The following is a 21,609-nucleotide window of genomic DNA, read 5'->3' on the forward strand; positions in this document are numbered from 1 at the left end:
GTGACCAAAGTCAGAATAATGATTTCTGGGTGCGAGATGCTGGGGTGGGGGGGCTAGTGGTGGTGCAGGCGAAGTTATGAACTGGGAACGAGCTGGGATGGAAATTTCTGGGGTGCTGGAAATATTTTTTTTAAAAGATTTTATTTATTTGACAGACAGAGATCACAAGTAGGCAGAGAGGCAGGCAGAGAGGCAGGCAGAGAGAGAGGAGGAAGAAGGCTTCCTGCTGAGCAGAGAGCCCGATGTGGGGCTTGATCCCAGGACCCTGGGATCATGACCTGAGCCGAAGGCAGAGGCTTTAGCCCACTGAGCCACCCAGGCTTCCCTGCTGGAAATATTTTATATCTTAATCTTAGAGCTGGTTGCATGACTAAATTCGTGTTTTAAAAGTTCACAAAGCTGTCGATTTAAGAATTGTATATTTTATACACTTCCTGTGTTTTAGACCTCAATAAAGAGGCTTGTTTAAAATGAAAGGATATTAAAAATGAAATGTTTGACAAATTTTGCTGTGACACCATGACCCTAGTTGCTATAAGTGATTTTATTTACCTCTGTCTGGAGTTCTCATCTGCTTGTTCCTAAATACCGCCTAAAGCAATGAACTTTGAAAAAGTGATTTCACAGCAACTGCAGAGAGCTATAGATTAAACTGTTCCAGCTGCCCAAAGAGGGTTAAAAGTATTTAGTTAGGTAAATTAGTGATTTCACATTCTGAAACTCAATTCTTTCCGGATCAAGCATAAAAGGCATTTGCTCTTGGAAGACCAAGAAAGAATTCTTGCAGTTCCCATTAGTCTAAAAATAAATAATAAATAAATAAATGTCTGAGTCATGGGTTGCATTTTGTTGGAGTTCAGTGGCTTCAAGTGTAGGAAGAAAATGATTTATTCTCTGAATAGTTGCGCTACCCATTGCCCATTGGAATGAAAACAAAATTACTCTGAGAAAAGTGAAATCCATGAATTAGTCCATTGAATTTGATCATATTTTGAGTAAATCCAATTCAAGTAGTTCTTGCTTGAGCAACCTGATTAAAAAAAAAAAAAAAAAAAAAAGACCCTGAATAAAGTGGCTTTGTTTGTGTTGGATGAAGTGAGGGAAGAAGTTGTGATTCTTGAAGCGACTGTGATTGTGGAGTTGTTGTTCCAGCATAGATTCTGAGACTCAGACACACCCGTGTGTGAATCCTAGCTCAGCTACATACTAGCTACCAGGTCAAGTTTTTTAAACTCAGGTTTCTCATTGGTAAAATAGGCATATAAATGCCCACTGTTAGCATAAAAATTAAATGGAAGAAATTAGCACCATTTCTAAACGGTTTCCAGGGCATCCTGGGTCCCTGCAGCAAACCCTTGGGGGCCATGGGAGATAGTTTAATGTTCAAGGGAAACCGCAGCATACTTAACACCTGCCTGCCACTAGAAGAATTAGTATCAGAGAAGAAAAGTAGCTCACAGTTTCAGTGCTGTTAGAATGTGCCGCTGTGCAAAGCCACGTTTTTGGTGGTTACTGCCACAAAAGGCAAGTAGTGCGTGACAGTCGGCCTGGGGCTCAAAATGAGGGTGTCAGTGTCTATTTTGATTCCCAAGTCTGGGAAGCTGAGCGCTGCCTAGCTGGCAGATACATCCCCTCCTCAGTCACTGGTATTAGTGAAGTCTTCGAACGTCTCTACCGACTCCTGCATTTAATGGTGTGTGTACTCAATCGACCCTCCCCTCCCTTCCCTCAGTCCATATACTGTCTTTAACTGCTATATCTGTGATTGGAAAAGTTGATTGGGAAATCAGTAAATCAAAAAGAACTGGTAATTATGTAAGATGTTCCTTAAGACATACACTTGCGTATTCCTAACTTCCGAAACCATGAAGAAGAACCTCCCCGTTTCTCGCCAGCTCGTTGTTTGGCACCGTGTCTCCTTTCAGCGGACAGCGTCAGTAAGCGAAGCCTGCTACCGGGGAACGGTCTCAGAGCAGGCGACGTTCTGGGGCATGGCTTGCTCGCCTCCGGCTGATGTGGGTTTGCTTGGGTAGCGGAAGGACAGAGTGTGCGCCAGTTTTACAGGAGTAAGGTGGTCCACTTCTGCATGTAATTTATCCTTTGTATGCCTGCCATCCTCACTTGTTCAAAGTCGAACTAGTTTTAATACGTATAGAAAAGCCAAATTTTCGTGAACACCAGAGCAATTTGGGAAGTAACTTTTCAGTGTGATTCTCCAAATGCTTGCGGTAAAAGTACAAGCGACTTGAATCATTTTCCCATAATTAGTTTCAGTTCTGGAGGTCTGCCCCTTCTCCCTAACCCTACTGCTTTGCATGCATGTCTATTCCAGCGGAAGCTAGTGGAAAATTCCTGTCCCCTTTCACTCCACGGCCATGAGTTATAAAAAGCATGTCATTCAGAATTGACTTTTTCTTCTGCGTGCTTGAATTTTTACTCACAACTTAAAGGGAAAAAAATCCTTTCGGGAGATATTTCTCTTTCAGTGGGGTGAGGGCCCAGCACTACTTTGAGCCACCATGGAATGGCTGACTCGCTTTGCTTTATCTTTAGGGGTCAGATGTTTAATCGAGGAGTGCATTTTGAGGGCTCCTAGAGTTGATGGAGCACACCACCACCTCTTTTTCAGAGCAGCAGTGGCTCCATTCACACAAGTCCCTTAAGATGCACGTCTTCACTGACTAGTTTGTTGGGAACACGCAGCTCACAAGCGAGTGAGGATGAGGAGTAAGGCCATACAAAGGAACTGGTGGGAATGAGGGGTGAGGGGGGCACAGGAAATGGGATTGGGGGGAGGGGACAAACAGGAAGTGGGAATGAGGAGTGAGGGGGCACAGGAAGTGGGGCTAAGGGGTGAGGGGACAAGCAGGAAGTGAGAATGGGGGTGAGGGCACACAGGAAGGGAGACTGGGGGGAGGGGACAAGCAGGAAGTGGGAATGAGGGGGCACAGGAAATGGGAATGAGGGATGAAGGGGCTAATAGGAGTAGGAATGAGCAGTGAGGGGACAGGTAGGAACTGAGAATAAGGAGAGAGGGATAAGCAGGAAGTGGGAATGAAGGGTGAAGACACAGAGGAAGTGGGACTGAGGAGTGAGGGGACACACAGGAAGTGGGAATAAGGGGTGAGGGGACACACAGGAAGTGGGAATTAGGGTGGGGGCACACAGGAAGTGGGAATGAGGGTGGGGTGCACAGGAAGTGGGAATGAGGATGGGGGCACACAGGAAGTGGGAATGAGGGGGGGGGGCACACAGGAAGTGGGAAGGAGGGTGGGGGGCACACAGGAAGAAAAGAGCAGTAGCGGAGGTTTTCCTATTGTTAGGGTTTGTTTGTTTCAATCAAAGTATGAGTCATCTCACCCTCATTTTTTAACCAGAAATCACTGTGGTCGCTGCTATGATTTGGTCTTGACTCCTACAAGCCAGTTTAATTTTATCAGTGGTAGTGAATTCTTGAAAGTTTCCCTCAGCTGTAGAAATCTGGTTTCAAATTAAAGTGGTCTAAATGCCAGCTTAAACTTTGTGGCTTAGCATCTTTGTTGAATGCCCTCAGCAGAAGGACCTACACTGGAGTTCTGGCTGCTCTATGGGATTCAGATTAGGAGCAGTGGTTCCAGTGGAATCTTGGCTGTCTTCTGGAGTAACTTTAGGAGTACTATGGCCTAAGGAGGTCAGAGTTAGAACTGAAGTAAAGGATTCATCCAAAATGTCTGTCCTGCATTCTGGCATTTTACAGGGACGTGTAGACCTCTTCCTCAGCCCTCGCACCGTTAGTCCCCTGGAGCGTGGGTGCCTTTGGGGAAAAAGTTCATGCCAGTTTAGGAAATTTACTGAAACACAGTGATGAACTCAAAGCTGGATGTGAATCCTCATTCTAACCCTGTTCGCAGTGGCCATGAGCTTTACCCTGGCCCATGTCAGAAAAGCAGCCTTTGGGTTTTCGTAGCCCTTGTGCTGTGCATCTCCGTGGTCCCGTAGCTGCTCAAGAAGCAAGCTCAGGCCAGCGCCCACTGATAGAGGAGCCGAGCTAAGGCACAGAAAGAACATCCTCCTGATTTTCATAAGGATGACCGTAAATCATACAAATCGAAGCATAGAAAGACTTGAGAACAGAAGGAAAACCGTGGTGCTCCCAGACGTGTAAGCTCTAACCTGGAAAATTGTCTAGTGTGGAACCAGCTCTCTCTGATGAGGCTGAAAAATCAAGGTTTTATTAGGGAAGAGGCGAAGATTGGAAAGGCCAGAGAGAGTAGTGGATTGGTACTTGACAGGCCTTTGTTTTATCTCCACCCTAATTTCTTGTTAACCTCCGATTATGGAGGTTACGGAATTACATGTGGAGGGAAAGGCCACTCCTCAGCATATTTTCTGTGGAGTCGATTTCCTCTGAGGGCAGATGAGTCTTGGAAATTATTCAAGGGCATCTTTAAGTCAGTCCATGTGAATAATTCCAAAGATGGTAACAGTACAGGAGAAATGGTACACGGGTGTGTCCAATTAAGAAGTGTTGACTCTAATAAAAGAACACAAATATCCATCTATAACAGTAGAGCGGATACATAAATTGTGTCATACTCATACAGTGAAAACACTACAAGGTAAGGGAAAAGGGTACATTTTAATACCCTTTAATAAAGGGTAAATCAGAGAAGTAATAAAATGGACCAAGAAAGAATATGAAATCTTAAACTTAGCAGAATTAACCTGTAGTGACAGAGGGCAGAATGGTGGCAAGCCTTAGGAGGAAGAGACAGTCGTATCGTTGGGGGGCGGGGCGCAGAGCCCCTGACTCCCAGTGGAAGCTTGAAACCACAATAGTACCAAACACTATGTATTTGCTGTTTTGTCCTGCACATACATACTTATGATAACGTTTAACTGCTAAATTAGGCACAGTAAGATATTCACAACAATTGATAATAAAATAGAGCCGTCGTAACAGTGTACTGCACTGGAAGTTATGTGACTGTGGTCTCATCTCTTTACCCCGGACTCATCCTGCTTGTGTGGATGTGAGCTGCTGCAGTGCCTCCGTGATGAGAGGAAGTGAGGCGAGTAGCGAAGGCGTTTTGACCGAGTGTCAGGCTAATACTGACCTGACGACAGGTGTGACCGGACGACAGTGTGCTGCCAGACTCTGGCTCAGGGCAATCTGAGGCATGTCTTCTGCAGCGGCATGAATGTGTAACTGTGAAGGCGAGGGCTGCCCTTGTCCATCCGCGTGTTGGGGAGCGGTGTGTATGTGGCTTGGAATAATTCCTGCTCTTTCAGACTTGTTTTGCCTATTTTTTATTCCTACAGGGCTGCCTGTGGAAGACCTACCTTTCGATTTTAGCACTGCCCTTGCTTATTCATGAATCCCTTCCTCTGTCTGAAAACATAGCCAAGTATGGCCATTATCTCCAAACTTCCAAAAAGGCTGCCATCTTGCTGTTACCTTGCATGTGTGTCTGGGGATGCCAAAGGGTAGCAGCTCCCATGGGTGCTTACACAGCGTCGTATGGACGTTTAAACCATCTGGGTTTTACCATTTGTATGGGTGTAGGTTCCAGTCCTGGGAGTGAGAAAGCAAAGCTTGGGAGGAGGGGGAACACTGCGGCTGATTGAAGGGCTTTGAAATTAGACATATTGGGTCTGCTGGCAGCCCGCCCTCTCCGGAGCCTAGCAAGTCACTTTGCATCTCAGCACGCCTCCAGGGGTAGAACAGAAGCAAGAACATCCACCCAGATTGGTCTTCTCACTGTTTGCCATCTTCCCCATACTGGTTCTTCCTTGTGGTGTGGGCATGCTCTGGGTGTGACCACTGTGTGTACCCTCAGAGCAGCAGGTGTCGGGGGGACACCACAAAGCCTGTCAGTTCTCCCGATCTGCACAAGAAGATGTGTGGACTTCTACTTAAATCTCTTGAGAATGTGTGTTATTATAAGAAGCTCCGAGATAAAGAGACTTGACTATGGTTTTGCCAGCTGTGTACCATGTGATAGAACCCTGAGCTTGAGTTTTCTCTGTAAAAGGGGAAGAGACTATCTACCTTCAGTGGACTGTCACTCCATCGTAATATGATGCCTGATGGTGGTCGCTGCCCCCTCTCTCATCCTACAGCCGCAGCTATATAGCGCCAGCAAAAGGGGAAGTGCCTTTCTCTGTTTTGCTGTCACATGAATGGCTTCCTTTTTGCAAGAATTCTGTAGACTTTTTAAGCAAACAAGTGAAAGATGCCGGCATCCGCGTAATGAGCCAACAGCTCCCTTGTTTCTGAGGAGCTGAATGTGTGGTGCTAGGTTATGTCCATGGCTGTTGTGACTGACATGTGTTGCGAACTCAGGATTTTGAATCCCTTAAAACTGAAATGGATAGAGAAGGGATTCCAGCTCTAAGAGAGAGTTGGTTATTCAACAAATGCTTTCACTATTTCTTCTTCTCATTCAGAGACCACTGACTTGAATGGTAATGGCATTTCAGGGTGAAGAAGGGTAAAAGAAAGTAGCATTCTCTACAGTAACTCTGTGTGTTACAGCCGTAAAACCTTCTTGGGTTGGGGCAGGCTAGTTGTGTAGTAGTAAATAGGTTATACGTATTAAACATTGTCCACTTAGAGGAAGAAACGCATATGGACGACTGTGTTGTAACCCAGAAGGGGACCATATTTGAAAATATGGACAAATAATCACACATTGCAAAATGGCCAGTGGTTATTTGAGGGAATGGTGTTGTGATTAATCTTGATTCTCTAGCTTATAACCCAGTTATCCCAGCCAACAGTGCTTTTAAGAGCATTTTACTGTTATAGTTAGGTTAAAACCAATTCTGATTGGGAATTCCTGTTAGTAACACTTTAGTAAGTTTAAATCTGGATAAGTTTTAAAAATGTTTTAGTGAATTTAACAGTCTGTTTCTTAGTAACTATAAATAATAAGGAATTACATATACATGCACCAAAGGTTAAGCATAGATTATTAGCTTGTGGTCGGAATTTGATTATGTTATTCAGCAAAATATCTTTTCTCTAGCAGCATTTTTGCACCAGAATTCCTCATTAAGAAGCCTGGTTTGCTTAGGGACGTTTTAAGCTACATCTGTATGTAATAATTTTCCAAGATTCCAAAGACTAGATAGTAGTTAATAAAACTCAAAGGAATATTCGATTATCTTCAGACTAATGTTTGTAATTATCCAGCAGACAACCAAAAATTGATAGTATCTGTTGATTCCACAAATCTAACGGCAGAGAAAATACTTATAGAAGCCCAGAGGAAATGATACCTCTTAGGAATTTTGAATCTTTTCTACCCAGACACGTGGGTTGATGAGTTAACTCCAGAATGCCCACTCAGAAGGCAGCTTGAAGACTGCCCTTCCATAGTCTTTAAGTTCCTGCCTTCTATATAAACTGAATGGGCAGAAGGGCAGTGTTACTTATAACTTATTGGACGCTGAAGTGATAAAAATACATTTAACAATAAAGTCTGACTGTTTTAATGGGCTCTGTAGCTTTATCAGCGAGCATGATGGAGCAGCATAGGCAGGGTGGTATGGGGGAAGAGGTCATCGACAGTTTCAGAGCAGGGTGTTTCTAGAAGGCGCCCAGCCGTGGGGTATAGGCACTTTCCTTGTGCACTTGCAATGGCCCTTTTCCGCGCTGAAAGGAAATTCATGATCTTACAGTAAAGATGTGCTTTGAGGTGTTCAACTCAAAGGTATAAGGTCAGATCATTTAACCTGACGAGAGTGAGTGGAATTATGATCTTGAACGTGAGAGATGGTACAGGTCTTGTTAACTGGGTTTCTGGTATTGTTATTAAAATTAATTATAATTATAATCCCTGCACTAGTGTAGCATCTTAGAGTTTCCAACTTGCTTTTGTACTCATCAACTTACAAACACATAATCCCTTAAAGTCCCTGCTGTCGCCTTATGTTTCTGAAGCTGCACAGTGTGGGTTAAACAAATGTAGTTAATCATGCTAAAAAAAAAAAAAAAAAGTCACTTCCTAAGTGAAAAGGCTACATACTACATGATTCCAAGTATATGACATTTTGGAAAAGACATAATTACAGACGCAGTGAAAAGATCAGTAGTTTCCAGGTGTTTGGAGGAAGGAGAGATGAACCGGTGGAGCACAGGTGGTTTTTAGGGCCGTGAAAATACTCTGCACGGCACTATTATGGTGGATACATTTGTCTACAAACCTATGGGTGTATGACACCAAGAGTAAACCCTGATGTAAACTGTTGGCCCTGGGCGATAATGGTGTGTTAGTGTAAGTTCATCTGTTGTAACAAATGGACCACCTGGTGGGGGTCACTGATAATGGGGGGAAGCTATGCATGTATGTAGCAGCAGGAGGCATTTGGGAAATCTGTATATCTTCTCAATTTAACAGTGAACCTAAAACTGCTCTAAAAAATAAGTCTTTTAAAGTCATTTACTACATATAAAGAGGAACAAATGAAATAACAAAAAAACTGGTATTCTGTAGCTTCAGATTGCACTGCTTATATAGTTAATTAAACATGCCGACACCGGGATGCCTGGGTGGCTCAGTTAAGTGTCTGTCTTCGGTTCAGGTCATGATCCCAGGGTCCCAGGATCGAGTTCTGGGATCGAGCCCTGCATCTGGTTCCCTGCTCAGCAGAGAGCCTGTTTCTCCCTCTGCCCCTCACCTCATTTGTATACTCTCTCTCTCTCTCTCTCTCAAATTAAATAAATAAATAAATAAATAAATAAATAAAATCTTTTAAAAATAAACTTAAAAAATAAGCATGCAGACAGCAAAACCCAGAAAAGTAACTTCAAAGGCATGCTTGTCTATCAATAATAGTATTGACTTCACATGTAAACATGATTTATTTTATATTTAGATTTCTTTGAATCTGAATAGTTGTGTCCAAGATACGTCTTCTTTTGGTATGAAATGACTTTTTTTAAAAAAGATTTTATTTGGTCAAATAAATTAAAAAAAAAAAGATTTTGTTTTTGTGTGAGAGAGCGCACAACTGTTAATTAGGGGCATGCAGAAGCTGACACGCAGTGCAGGTTTGCCCTCCATTCCTGGCGTTTACTGGAACAATCGTAATGAGGATGCCATCCTGGAACACTGAGGGCGATGGGGACGGTGGGTTCTGTCATGGGCTAATCAGCACATTAAGTCACCCTCACAGCGAAAAGACTGCTAATATGTGAACAAGTATGAATATGGCCTCGATGGGATGTGACAAGATTGAGAAATGGAGAGGTTGAATGCTTGCCTCCTTTTAAGACTTTATTGATTTTCTCTACCTAATAAGCAGATTAATAAGTAACTTGTGAATATTCACATATAAAGTGATGTAGTCTCAAAGAGGCTGCGTCAACGTGACAAAATACTGTATTTCCTAAGACCTATGTATCTTGATATCCTTTCCCTTAAAAACCACCATTGTCCATGAAAAAATGTAACACGATGTGTTAATAAATATCAGGTTGTATTCTTAATGCATATAGTTAGTTGGCTTGATTGTTGGTTTTTTAAATATTAGATGTGAAGACTTTGTAGTGTTAAGTTGTCAGGTTAATGTCAAGATTTCAAAAGCAATTCATAGGCTCTGAAAAGTTGCTCAAAGGAAGGACTGAGGCTGATTTGGGAGCAACGTAATTACTGTCCCAGGCGCCCCCCCAAGGCTGGTCCCACAGAGGTTTTAATTAGGTTCTAGTTGAATGGCAAAGATAATGGTTGTAGCTGGTTGAAGGAGCTATGATGGTAAAAGGATTTGGTCCACTCCTCAGGGGATTTTAATAGGTTTTATATCTTTCATCGCTGGTATGTGACAAGAGTAGGATAAGAAAGAAAGGTGATTTCATGGGGAAATATCTAATTAAAATATTAATTTGCAGACAGCTAGCATACTTGACTCAGAGTTCAAGTGGTGGAGGAGAGTTCATCCCTTTACTGTCAAAGCATACATAAAACAGTCATTTTTAACCCCAGTAAATGTTGAAGACTTTTATTCTAAAACACTGAAAAAAAAAATTTTTTTTACCATTTTTGATTATATCAGATCATTGATCATTTGTCATTTTAAACATTAATACCATGCTGACATCAAGGTATTTTTGGTGATACCTATCATAGAATCTTGGATGATTTTAAAATCGAATTAGAGGGCAGAGCGGGTCGCACATTACTTTCATGGGACTGGATTTTATTTGTCTGAACTTCCAAGTGTTCGTGAAGTTCAGGATGTCGCCCCTCAGGCAACAACCAGGAAAGGGTTGCTCCTGTGGGTACGATGCGTGAGAAGGTGCATATATACTTGCTCTCGGTTGTCACAGAGTTTGTTTTTACTCTTCTCAACTACAAAGTGGAATTTTGGGTAATTACTTTACACACGAGATATTCCCAGTTGCTTTTTGTTTTTTTCCTTAGCTGCTTTGGTACAATTCTCCTATAGAAACGATGGCATGTTTTACTTGTAAATATTGGATGATGAGGTTGTCCACTCAGTAGCCACCATGTGCCAAACCTGCTGACATGCTCTGGCATCCCAGTGCGCAGGTGTGCCCAGGAACGCCAGCCCTGCACTTGTCTGCGACCACCTGTCTCGAGCGTGGTGGGAATTACTTATTGCTGACTTGGGATGTCAACAAGTTACTTAACCTCCCAGACCTACTTCTTTTTATTTTAATTTTAATTTGTTATTATTTTTTAATTTATTAGGATATAATGTATTATTTGTTTCAGGGGTACATGTCTGTGACTCATCAGTCTGACACACTTCACAGCAGTAGGGATAAGTATACATGATATTGCAGTATACACAGCACATTATAAAATAACCCTACGTCTGTAGGCATCTAAATATTAAGGGTGGTCATTTCAGAGTGATAGAATTATACATAGTATGTGTCTTCTGTGCATCCTTTGTATGCTCTGTTTTCTATAATAATCTTGTATCCCTTTGAGGACAAGGAGAAATGACCTTTCGGAAAGGGTTTGAATTGGTTTCCATTTTGTGAAAGAGCTGTCAGTGGAGTGACCAGACTGGTAACGTGCCCTTCTCCACCCCTGCTCTCCAACACTCCGATCTCCTTTACCAGGTCTTCTCTTGGCACTCAGTGATTTTGTGTAATGCCTCCTGCCTTCGGACACACGTCCTGCCAGGAACGTGTGCTATAACGTAGCAAGTCCCCACCAGGGCCAGACCCTTGGTCACTGACTTCGCCTCAGTGATTTTTTTCTGAGTGCTAGAATGCCACCAGGACACACGGAGTCTTTCAATAAATATTTGTTGAACAAATAAATGAACTTTAATGGCTCTTGCCCAAAAGGAATGGGAGGGGGTGGAGTGGAATTCAGTCATTTACGTTAGTGGACTAAGAAATAGCACCAGATTCGTATCCATTCACATTTGTCCCGACAGTTTGCTGTAGTTTTTCCAGCTCCATGGAAAATTCTGTTTTTTTGTCAAAGTGGGGGATGTACGTGCCTTTCCGTGTTTGTTTTCCTCTCTAGGTAATCCATACAAGACTTCCAAACTGCAAAGCATATTGATATTATCTTGACCCATGTTTATAAGTGATTAAAAATAGATAGGATTATATCTCCCATGCCTGTGTTCTAGAGATGGTCTTGGGACAAAATGGGCTAAAGTGTGGAAAAGTGCTTTAAAGTGATTCAGTGCTACCTGCTAGCAGCCCCCAGTAACTGTGTTACTAATACTATTTCCGTGAGAAAAGTGTGACTGGGAAATTGAGACGCTCTCTTTTTATCAGAAGAATTCTAGAATAATTTAGGAGAAAAATCTTATTGTCAGGTTGTTCAAGTCAAAGAAGGATATAGTGAAAAGACTATACACACACACACACACACACACACACACACACATATATATAAAACTTCTGAATTTATGTTTAATAAAAAATAAATTATATTTTATAGGTATAGCTGTATGTAAGAAGCATGTATAGGGGCGCCTGGGTGGCTCAGTGGGTTAAGCCTCTGCCTTCGGCTCAGGTCATGATCCCAGAGTCGTGGGATCGAGCCCCACATCAGGCTCTCTGCTCGGCAGGGAGCCTGCTTCCCCCGCCCTCTCTCTGCCTGCCTCTCTGCCTGCTTGTGATCTCCCTCTCTCTCTCTGTCAAATAAATAAATTAAATTTAAAAAAAAAAAAAAAGAAGCATGTATATATATGTTATGAGAGATAATAGTTTGCACAGTTATCATTATCATTAAGTAATACAGATATTCTACTTGCTTATTTTACATTGCCTGTGTATTACTTTCATAATATGTGTGCTTTATTTTTTCAAGTTATCCATATGGTGGTAGGGGTGATTTAAACTGTTGTTTTTCAGTTATAAATGCATGAGATTTTAGTTAGAAATTAAAACCAGCACTCCGGGCCGGCCTGCCAGAGGGTCACCCTTTGTAAGGTCATTATCCCTGTCATGTTCCCGCACAGTCACTGTATCACAACCTGTTTGTAAACTGTAAAGAACCACATTGGTGAAAATAAACCAATTTTCAAAATTTAGTATGGAGACTCTACGGATTACCTAGTGTCTAAACAGGAAGTACGATATTATGGAAGTTGTGTGCAGCTCCATTTCCTAGTTCTAGAGTCCACAGGCAGATAGTCGTCTCCCCACAGTGCAGTGCCTCCGCGGTTCAGCGTGCCAGAAGCCCCGGTTATCAAGCAGAGACTACTTGACCATGGAAAGCAAATATTATATAAACAGCATATACTATGTGTACTAAATAGTCAGTATGTTTTATACAATATACATAGTAAGCACACATTGCACTATGTATATCTTACATGATACACAGTAAACATTATACCTGCATTTTCCAAACTTAAATATGTTGTGTTTCCTCTCCCATCGTGACATTTTAATCATCTCTTCATTCCTTGCTATAGTGATATGAGTATATAATTAAATAACAGTAGTAATCATTTCCCTGCCATCTGAAATACAGGCTTTATTCCGCTTGTCTGAATGCACGAAATTTGCTGCTAATACTGAACACAGTCATAGTTCATGATTCAAGACACAGCAGATACAGCATAGGAGCTGTGGTTCTTCTCCAGTCCCGAAGTGGGCCGTTGGCTATGGCTATAGTAGGATATTTTTTTTCTCTTCCTTTAATGAACCAAGCTCTGGTTTATTTGTTTGAATATACAGCTAAGGAATGTTTTGCAACCACATATGATAAAATACACACATACTCCCTCTCCACCTCCCCCCGCCCCCGCCCACTGCCACAGGGATGGGGAAGGGCTGGTGGTCTCAGTGCCCCTGAGTCTCTCACCATCAGTTTTCCCATTGACGGCAATTTTGTTTTTAGCAGCAAAAGTGCATTGTCCCCTCTACATCCACTGGAGAATAGTAGTTCCTCCCACCTTATTAAAAGAATATATTATTATTAGTTTTAGAGGAAGAAAAGAATCTAGATTCAGGTTTATAGTGCCTACCCTGTACTTCTTTCACTACAAAAAAAAAAAAAAAAAAGGAAATGTTTACATCAATTTAATAGGCATTAGCTTTATTTTTCAAAACATTCTGTTTTAAAGCACAATAGGCTTTGCAGTTGTTTATAAATTTGAGGTATTCATCAGTGTGAAATAATTGTTTATTTCCTTTCCCTATTTCCTCTTATCGGAAAAAAAAATACATTTGGTCTCCATGCAAGATAAAATCCACTTTGCTATTTGTCCGTTTTTATAAAGTGAGTTTAGTATCACTGGCGCAGAGGTTTAGCACAGCTGCAGGGTTAGCAGGGGACTGTGACATACAATGTTTTTTTAGGTCATTGTGTTGTATTTGGTAAACTGTCATGCATTTATCTTATCCTTGTTTAACCACTGAGCAGAAAGTGAGCCCTCCCTGCATTGTTCATTCATGTTACTCTGCACTCATTCAGAAGCCTGACACTTCCTTTGCCTGGTAGATTAGAGGGGCAGTGTGGCATCTTTTGGTGATTGCAAAACGGCTTTCTTAGTCCAAGCTCCCTAGGCAATGCTTGCTGCTCAGGAGATGAACTGCTAGTCGTCTGCCCTGAAATCAACCAGAAACTTGGTCTTATTTTCCCTCTTAACAACTTTTCTTAAAATCTTAAAGACCCCACAGACCCCTCTAATTTTTAGTGTTACAGATCAGGAAGAGAAAGGAAATATGAAAACATTAAAAAAAAAAAAAACCCTACAGCCCTAAAGAAAAGGAAATATGAGAAACAATGAAAAACACAGAATTGTGCTTTTTCTCTCGGGGATAGTCTAGCCATCTAGTTAGATTGTGATGTTGAACCTTTAAACCTGTGGCTTATCTATCATCCCATTATATATTATTTTGTCCCTTATGAGAAAAGCAGTGTTTATTGTCACAGGTGACAAAATACAGTAATAAAAAACAAGCAAAGAGGTTACATTTAACCACTTTAAACAGGTTTCATATTTGCTTTTTTTTTTTTTTTGCTTTCATTCCGAAACGAGAAGCTTGTGATCAGAGTGAGCACAAACTCTCAGGTGCGCATCACCCAGATAGGCCAGGTGAACAGGTGCTGAGCTGATGAGACGATAAACATGACGTCATTCTCTGTGATAATTTAGCTAGATAGCTAAAGAAGGAGTCTGGAAATGCCATTGTGCCACTGTTCAAATATTTACTAATTGAACCAGGAAAGGAAAAAATGTTGGTCTCTTCATGTAGAATTTCTTGCCCCTTTCCTTCTTCAAACTGTGTCTCAAAGATCTAAGAAAAGGGGGTTGTTTATCTAAGAAATATGAGCCTTGCCCATGGAGTTTTTCAGGTGTGCTTACTGTGGGCTTTATTAAGCAAATGCAATTTAAGCAGTCTTGCATTTGGCAAAACATTCTTTCAGGTTTCTTGACTGTTTATTTTAAGAGATGATTTACCAGTTGGGCAGATTAGGGTGTTTACTCTGTATGATGTATCTTTCATCTCTCACCACGGCTGTTAGCCCTGGCGTAACCACAGTGGACGGAGAGAGGGGGTGCAGCGTGAACGTGACGATGCAAAAAGAAACGGGACGTCAGTGTGAGGACAGTTTCAGGGCGCAGGTTGTCTGTGTTGCGGCGCATTTTTTGTTTTAAAGTCTATCTGTGAATGAACAGCTGCTTTTTTATGCACATGTATGAAGATTTTAAAAGTGCACACCACAGGGACCTTCTTAGGAAAAGAGGAAAACCTGGGGAGAGAATTTGCCCAGAAGGGCCAGTGCCTTCAAAGATGATTAGGAATGAGCTGTGTATCACACTGCAGGCCTTTCTGGTAAGTGTTTGTTGTTTTCTGTGTCTGCACCGAAGCGGCTGCGTGGTTGCAGGGAACGCAGTGCTGAGGGCACTCATTCATTCCGGCTTAGACTCAAGTAATAACGTGGTCATTTCCTCTCTGAAGGTAGGACAGCTAATGAGAAACACAGATTTGGAGCCAAGATCTATTCTAAGATTAAGATAAAATATTCTAACAGAGTTTATGGGGAAATGAAAGGCTGAGAATTCCTTCTGGGGCAAGGTCTTGAATGAAGTCAATTAGCTCGGTAAATAATACCTTCTCTACCCTGTAAGCACCGTGATGTACTGTCAGTGTAATATTTAATGATTAATCTATTTATGCAATTTGTTTAAGCTTCCTTTAGAATATATATGCATACATATATGTATATTCCATATCAAGAAAAATTTCAGGGAGACTTTGGGTTTTGTAGGAATACCCCCCACAGGTACATGAGGAAAATCCTCACTGGTAAAAGAAAAACTGAGCTTTCTATATCCTGTTTGGGTCAAACTCTCTATGAAACATCTGCGACACTGTGTATCATCATGGCCCTGCGAACACGACCATCGTGTCATGGCAGAGCTGTGGCAGAATGCCCTGTATGCCTGTCCCCGTGGGGCGACACCCCCAGCCTGCTGCTGTAGCCAGGGGCTGGGGGCCGGACTTACCCTGGGATGCATGTGAAAAATACCCCATTTACAAACCAACAAATCCTTCAGGGTAAAGCCCACAGGTTCTGAGAAACATAAAGTCTGCCTTATTAAATTTCCTCTCATTTACCCAGAGTCACAATCTATTTTAGTAAATAAATTCAGGAAATTGGTAAAGCACTTTACTCCATCCGTTATGTCAGTAATTAGCATGATTGTCACGTTTTTCCTGGCTCCTGGCTCCTGGCTCTGGCACCGCCGTTGCTTACAGCTTCCCTCCCCCGTGCCCCCGCGCCTGAAACCAGTTTATAACATCCCTGGCAGTGGGTGTTGCTGAGTTTAAACCACTTACACAAACAACACAGCCTACACGTTTTGCAGAGAAGTGCACTTTCTCTACTTTATTAAATAAAGATTCTGAACTCGGAGATCTCTTTATGGATTCTGGCATTTTTCTCAAATAATCCTTTTCACTTCCCACCCAGGACTACTTTACACCCTGGGATAGAGTCAAAGAAAGGATAATTCATTCAAAGGTATTAGCCACCATCTATCTCTCTCTCCTGTGCTCTTTGCCTCCCCACCCCCTTTTTTAAAACTGAGCTGATCTTATTAGCTTCATGAAGTTCACCAAGTAAACATGATTTTTTTTTTCCTACCTTCATCAGCCACTGAGTGTTGTTTTCCATGATGTTCTCCAGCACTTGCAGCCTCTGTACCGAGTCATCATAATCTAGCGGTGCGTCCCTCTGCACAGCGTTGGGCACGTAGGAGCTGGAAGAGCGACAGTTGTCTGTCTCTGGCAGGAGGAAGGTGTAGCTGCAGGCTCCGTGCTGAACCTGATACTGCCTCCTCCCGATGCTGTCCATGCTTCTCCGAAAGTTGTTATAGGCTGTGGCTAGGACAAGATCACAGCCCAAAGTAAAGAAAACAATCTGCCACATTCTTCCTTTCTTTTGGTAATAAACCAGCAGCTTAGCAAACTCGAAGGCACATGGGAATCCCGGTCCTAAGCTGCCCTCTCAGATGCGAGGCTCTGCGGCCACGGTTTAAGGACCATCGGTCCTTTTCCAGCAGGAACTTGATCGTGAGTGCTGTCTTCCCTCTGGTGGGTCGGTGCTGCAGGGAACTGTCAGATGGCAGCCGAACGAAAAACCCTGCTCACTCCTGAGGGCTGTAGTCACTCTACAGATCAGCCTTAATGCTGCTTTGTTTCTCTTCCCCCAGATTCTGCGGTGTCAGGATCCGAATCAATCACTTTCCTTTCCTTATATGATAAGTTGATAAGAGCAGCCAGACATGTGTAGCAAGCTGCTCCGCCCTCCCGGCGTGTCTGTTATCTTCCTGTAGGGGGTCACTAGCCAGGCAACAGGAAAAATCCGAGCATGATGTGTGCTGTTCAGCCAGGGCTATATGCCGCCGAAACCCTCTGGGAAAAACCGATCAGTGACAGGACCCCCCAGTGCTTCAGAGGCACCACGCTAATGGGGCACTTCCTAGAGAGAGCAGCGGGTCTCTCGCGTCTGAGGCTGGCCTCACAGTGCTTAGCTGGTAACATATCGGGGGTAATAACTTTAAAGTACAATGAAGGTTCCTGTTTTTTCCTTTAGGAATAAAAATACTACAAATATGTCAGGACTTTGGTTTATTTTTGTTATTACAAACAAAGAGGAAGAAGTCTTGCTCTTATAAAGCCTCTGCCTTTTCACAGGGAAAAATAGTTTTTGTTGGTATTTCTTGATTTTTGAACTATTAGCTACATACACAAAATTTCCCTTTGAAAGTGTCAGATAGGAAGATTGCAGTTTATTAAATCATGCTGGGAAAACCAGTTTCTGAGCCCCGACACTTCATCTTTTAAACAAAATATTCACTTCCGTATTCGAAGTAAAATACACTGGACAGATTAATGGTCCATCAAATTACAATACACAGAGAAATCAGAATTTAAATAAGAGGATGGTGACAGAGGAACCCAGACTTTTTCTGTTTTAAATCAGGATTTGCTCAGATCTCATCATTCTGTAATGCTGTAATTTTTTTTTCCAGAATCAGTTAAATCAGCCCCACTCTGTGTTGGACTCGGGCACATCACCTCTCTTTTTTCATTGAACTCTACCGTTCTTATCTGTAAAATTCCAGTGTTGCATTAACTCCCAAGATTTTTCTGTTTCAATTCTGTGGCTCTGTCAGTCCCCTGGGTGACTTCCTTTAATAACTAAAACTTAACACTTTCGGGGTTAACAGTATGCTAACCAGCCAGATTGTGCTTGGGGAACGGCTCAGAGTCTTCGCCGCAGTCTGTTTGTATCTCAGTGCGCTGGCTCTGTTCTTCCCCGTCTGTGGAAGCGTATCTTGCCCTGACCGGACAGACCGGACGGCCCATGGAAGTCAGAGTCAGTCGAAATCATGCACGAGCCGCTTGCAGAGCCTTCCAGACCTACGATTTTAATTCTTGGGTGCTCCTGGAATTTGTGTCGTGAATTCTGTTTTCCTGGAACGTGTGTTTTGCAGAGACCTCGTTAGACCTTTACAGCACCCCTCCTCCGCATGGGCCGGCTTCCAGGCTACTGCCACAGCTGGGATTCTTAACCTGGGCTCCACACACAGAATTCAAGGGGTTCATGAACCTCGATGGCAGAAATGCATGTCTTCATTTTTTTTTTTTACCAAACTATAACTGAGATATAGCCTCTCCTTTAACGATGGCTTAGGTCATAGGCAACAGTGGTTTTTTTCATCAGTAGAAACTGTCGTTGATTTTGTTACAATGTCTCCAGCTGTCACTACCTTGTCATCAGACTCACCCCCAGATCTTGTTCCTTAATGTCCGAATTAAGTAGCACATGTCATTTTCTGAGAAGGGGTTCAGAGAGTTGGCCAGACTTCCAGAGGGTTCTGTCACTTGGGAAAGCTAGAACTTGTGCTCGGGGAGGGTCCTAGAGCAGAAGAGGTTGTTAATTCCAGCGTGACGCTGGTACATGGTTTCCACTGAAGGAGGAAATTAAAGAAAATGCACCCATTCCCACTACTAACTGTAGGGGGAGGCATGTAGGCTCTGAAGACAAGCCCTTAGACCTGAGGCAAATGCTAACTTCTCTAAGCCTCAGCTCACTTGAAAAACTAAATGATTCTTTCTCTGTAATGCCTTCTAGGATTGAGATGATACAGACTGGGATCATTTTGTCAGTCCTTTCTGTTCAGTGGAAAGCTCTTCTTCCACCACCAGGTATTGGAACTGTGTTATGCTCTGAACGTGAAGCAGAAACATCGGGTACACACGGTTTGTTCTAAGGGTATTTCCCCGTTTGAAAAATGGCTTGTCTGCCTTCCAGGCTAGTGAGGTGGTTTTAGAAAGTAGCTGCAGGAGGAGGTTGTATGGTAAGAACTTCCAGTCCAGTGGTTTGTATCAGACCCTCTGCTGGGTGCTGGGGATGGATAATAACGCGCTGGTGCTTCAGACGAGAATGAGGGAGAGACTCATCAGCTAAGAGGGCGTGGTGAGAGGAGGGATTGGGGGAGCATCCAGAAAGGAGACGCTGCTGCTGGGGCACCGACCATACAAGCGGGGGCGTGGATGCTTCCTTATCTGTCCCTTCCAGGTCCTCGTAGGTTCCTAAATGGAAATTATTAATTATTAGAGAGCTGTGGGAAAGTTCTGCTTAGATCAGGGGATGGCGAACTGTTTCTGTAAAGGGTCAGATAGATGGATGGCCTGATATTGTAGGCTCTGCGGGCCATCGCATCGCTAGTAGCTCCTCAACTCTGCCGTCATAGCATAACCGTGGCCATGGACAATCTGTGGATAGGGGAGGGTGACTGTGTTCCAGCCAAGCTTTATTTGTGGACCCCAGAGATGGACCCCAGTTGAAATGTGAATTTCAACCATTTAAAGACATTGACATCTGTCTTAGCTCCCTGGCCGTTTCAACCAGACCACGGGCTGCTGTTTGCTGACCCCTGAGTTAGAACCTAGCAGAGTCTGCTGGGGTGGGGAAGTGGCATGGGGAGTGAGGCCGTTCTAAATGCACAGCGACTGTCCCATGCCTCAGATCGCGGCATGGCTTCTGGAAGAATTGAGAACCACGGGACCAGCCGGGAAGAAGGGACTTGCGAAAGGGGCAGGAAACTTTGACCAAAAAGAAAGCTGCACTTTGAAGCTGGATCTAAATGCAAGGCCAGGAAGGTGTGATTGGAAACGGGACTCTGGTACAGAGCAGACGTCACGCTTGTGCCGGGCCCGCCGTGGGCAACACACCAGATCCGTGGGGATGTTCTTGGTGTCAGCACCGCCCACAGAACTGTAAGAGTCAGTCATGGAGCAGGGGAGAGGGTCTGCAAGGCCCCGGCCGGCAGTAACTTAGGGGAGCCAGTAGGAGGCCCTAGAAGGAAGTGGCAGATCTGGGTGGGGAGCCTCACGGAGGAGCTGGAGCAACAGCGAAGCCTCCAGCTCTGGGCCACAGACAGGCCCACCATGGTGGTTCTCTGGTGGCTGTGTGACCGCTCCTGCCCCAGCCCAGAGCCGGGGCAGGGGTGGGGGGGGGGCAGTGTAACAGGCTGAGCCCAGCCCAGATCCCCCTCCACACTGAAGAGAGACTTGACTGCGCTGCTCAGAACTGTTGTTAACTGTTCATTTTCAAAGAGAATCCGGAGTTTTCTTCAGTACCCTGCCAGTGGGATAGCAAAGGCAGATGGAGCTATGAAACGGGAAATATTATTCCAGCCTTCCCAAAAGTTGCCTGCCCGCCCAACCGCTTTGTTCCCAAACAGTTCTGCCAGACAGCTGTGTGTGGTGTTATTTATTTTCTTAATAATGTTTGTTTTCTCCCCCGTACTGAATGTCATCAGCTGAAATTTGGGAGGCCTCCATTTATTTTCTATAGGGCAATCTCAAGTTCTCCTTGCATTTTGCTAAAACATGGTAAATCATGTTTGATGTACCAAAAAGACCATGTTTAACTATTGCTGAAAAAAAAGTCGTCATGACAAAGAACTCTGAGCACGCTTCAGTTTGGCCTGTGGAACAAAAGCTTTAATGTGTGGGAAGTGCCAGAGGTTCTCCCATTGTTCGTGACCTCCCTATCCCCTCCTGATGGAGGTCCATGTAGATGGAGATCCACTTCTGTCTGGATCATGGAGTCTGACCTACCACAACCTTCCAGAGGCCCCAGGTTACCCAGAGCCATGTCAGAAGCTCCCAGACACTGGGCTGTGTTGGAATGGTGTCTCAGGGACCCCAAAACCAAAAAAGGATCCCAGCTTTGGAACGGTACAAAGTGAGGCAGTCTCCAAGCCATGGACTGCCAAACAGCGTTTTCGAGTTGGCCCATGTGCTCTTTGCTGTTGTAGAGTGAGCCCGTTATCATTCAGGATTCAACTAGTGGTTACATTGTTAAATCAAGGTGTGGAAGTGGGACTGACTAGTCCAGGGAGATGGGGGAGTAGAGCTTTCTGAACTGTTAAAAGTCCCAGTAGGTGTAGCTGGCAGATGTCTGCTCTGAGAAGCCCATCCCTGATGGGAAAACACATGGAAAGTACTCAGGCGCTAAGAGGCACATGCATCTCCCACATCTACTGAACCTTTGAGCCCAAGGCTTCTGCCGTCCTGTCTGCCCAGACCCTCCAGAGCCCTCTCCTGCCTGCTCTGCTCACCACCACCCAGAGCAGAACACTTCCATCCCA

General features: G+C 43.6%; 2 protein-coding genes across 6 annotated transcripts in view; one reads left to right on the forward strand and one right to left on the reverse strand.

The window, feature by feature from the left end:
- Positions 1-17,459, reverse strand: part of LOC111144573 (angiopoietin 2) — a 53,696-nt gene extending 36,237 nt beyond the window's left edge. For 3 of the 4 annotated variants that reach the window (XM_022498933.1, XM_022498930.1, XM_022498931.1), the window contains exon 1: positions 16,587-17,062. In XM_022498933.1, the coding sequence (XP_022354641.1) occupies positions 16,587-16,871 (285 nt within the window). In that variant the 5' untranslated portion in view covers positions 16,872-17,062. Of the gene's footprint in view, positions 1-16,586 lie in introns of all 4 variants that reach the window. The other variant, XM_022498929.1, reaches the window with a different exon arrangement.
- Positions 1-21,609, forward strand: part of LOC111144572 (microcephalin 1) — a 242,617-nt gene that overhangs the window by 148,578 nt on the left and 72,430 nt on the right. The gene's annotated exons all lie outside the window — the stretch shown is intronic.

The sequence above is a fragment of the Enhydra lutris genome, unplaced genomic scaffold (assembly GCF_002288905.1).
Source record: "Enhydra lutris kenyoni isolate GAN:26980312 unplaced genomic scaffold, ASM228890v2 scaffoldscaffold11, whole genome shotgun sequence".
In the NCBI taxonomy this organism is placed as follows: Eukaryota; Metazoa; Chordata; class Mammalia; order Carnivora; family Mustelidae; genus Enhydra; species Enhydra lutris.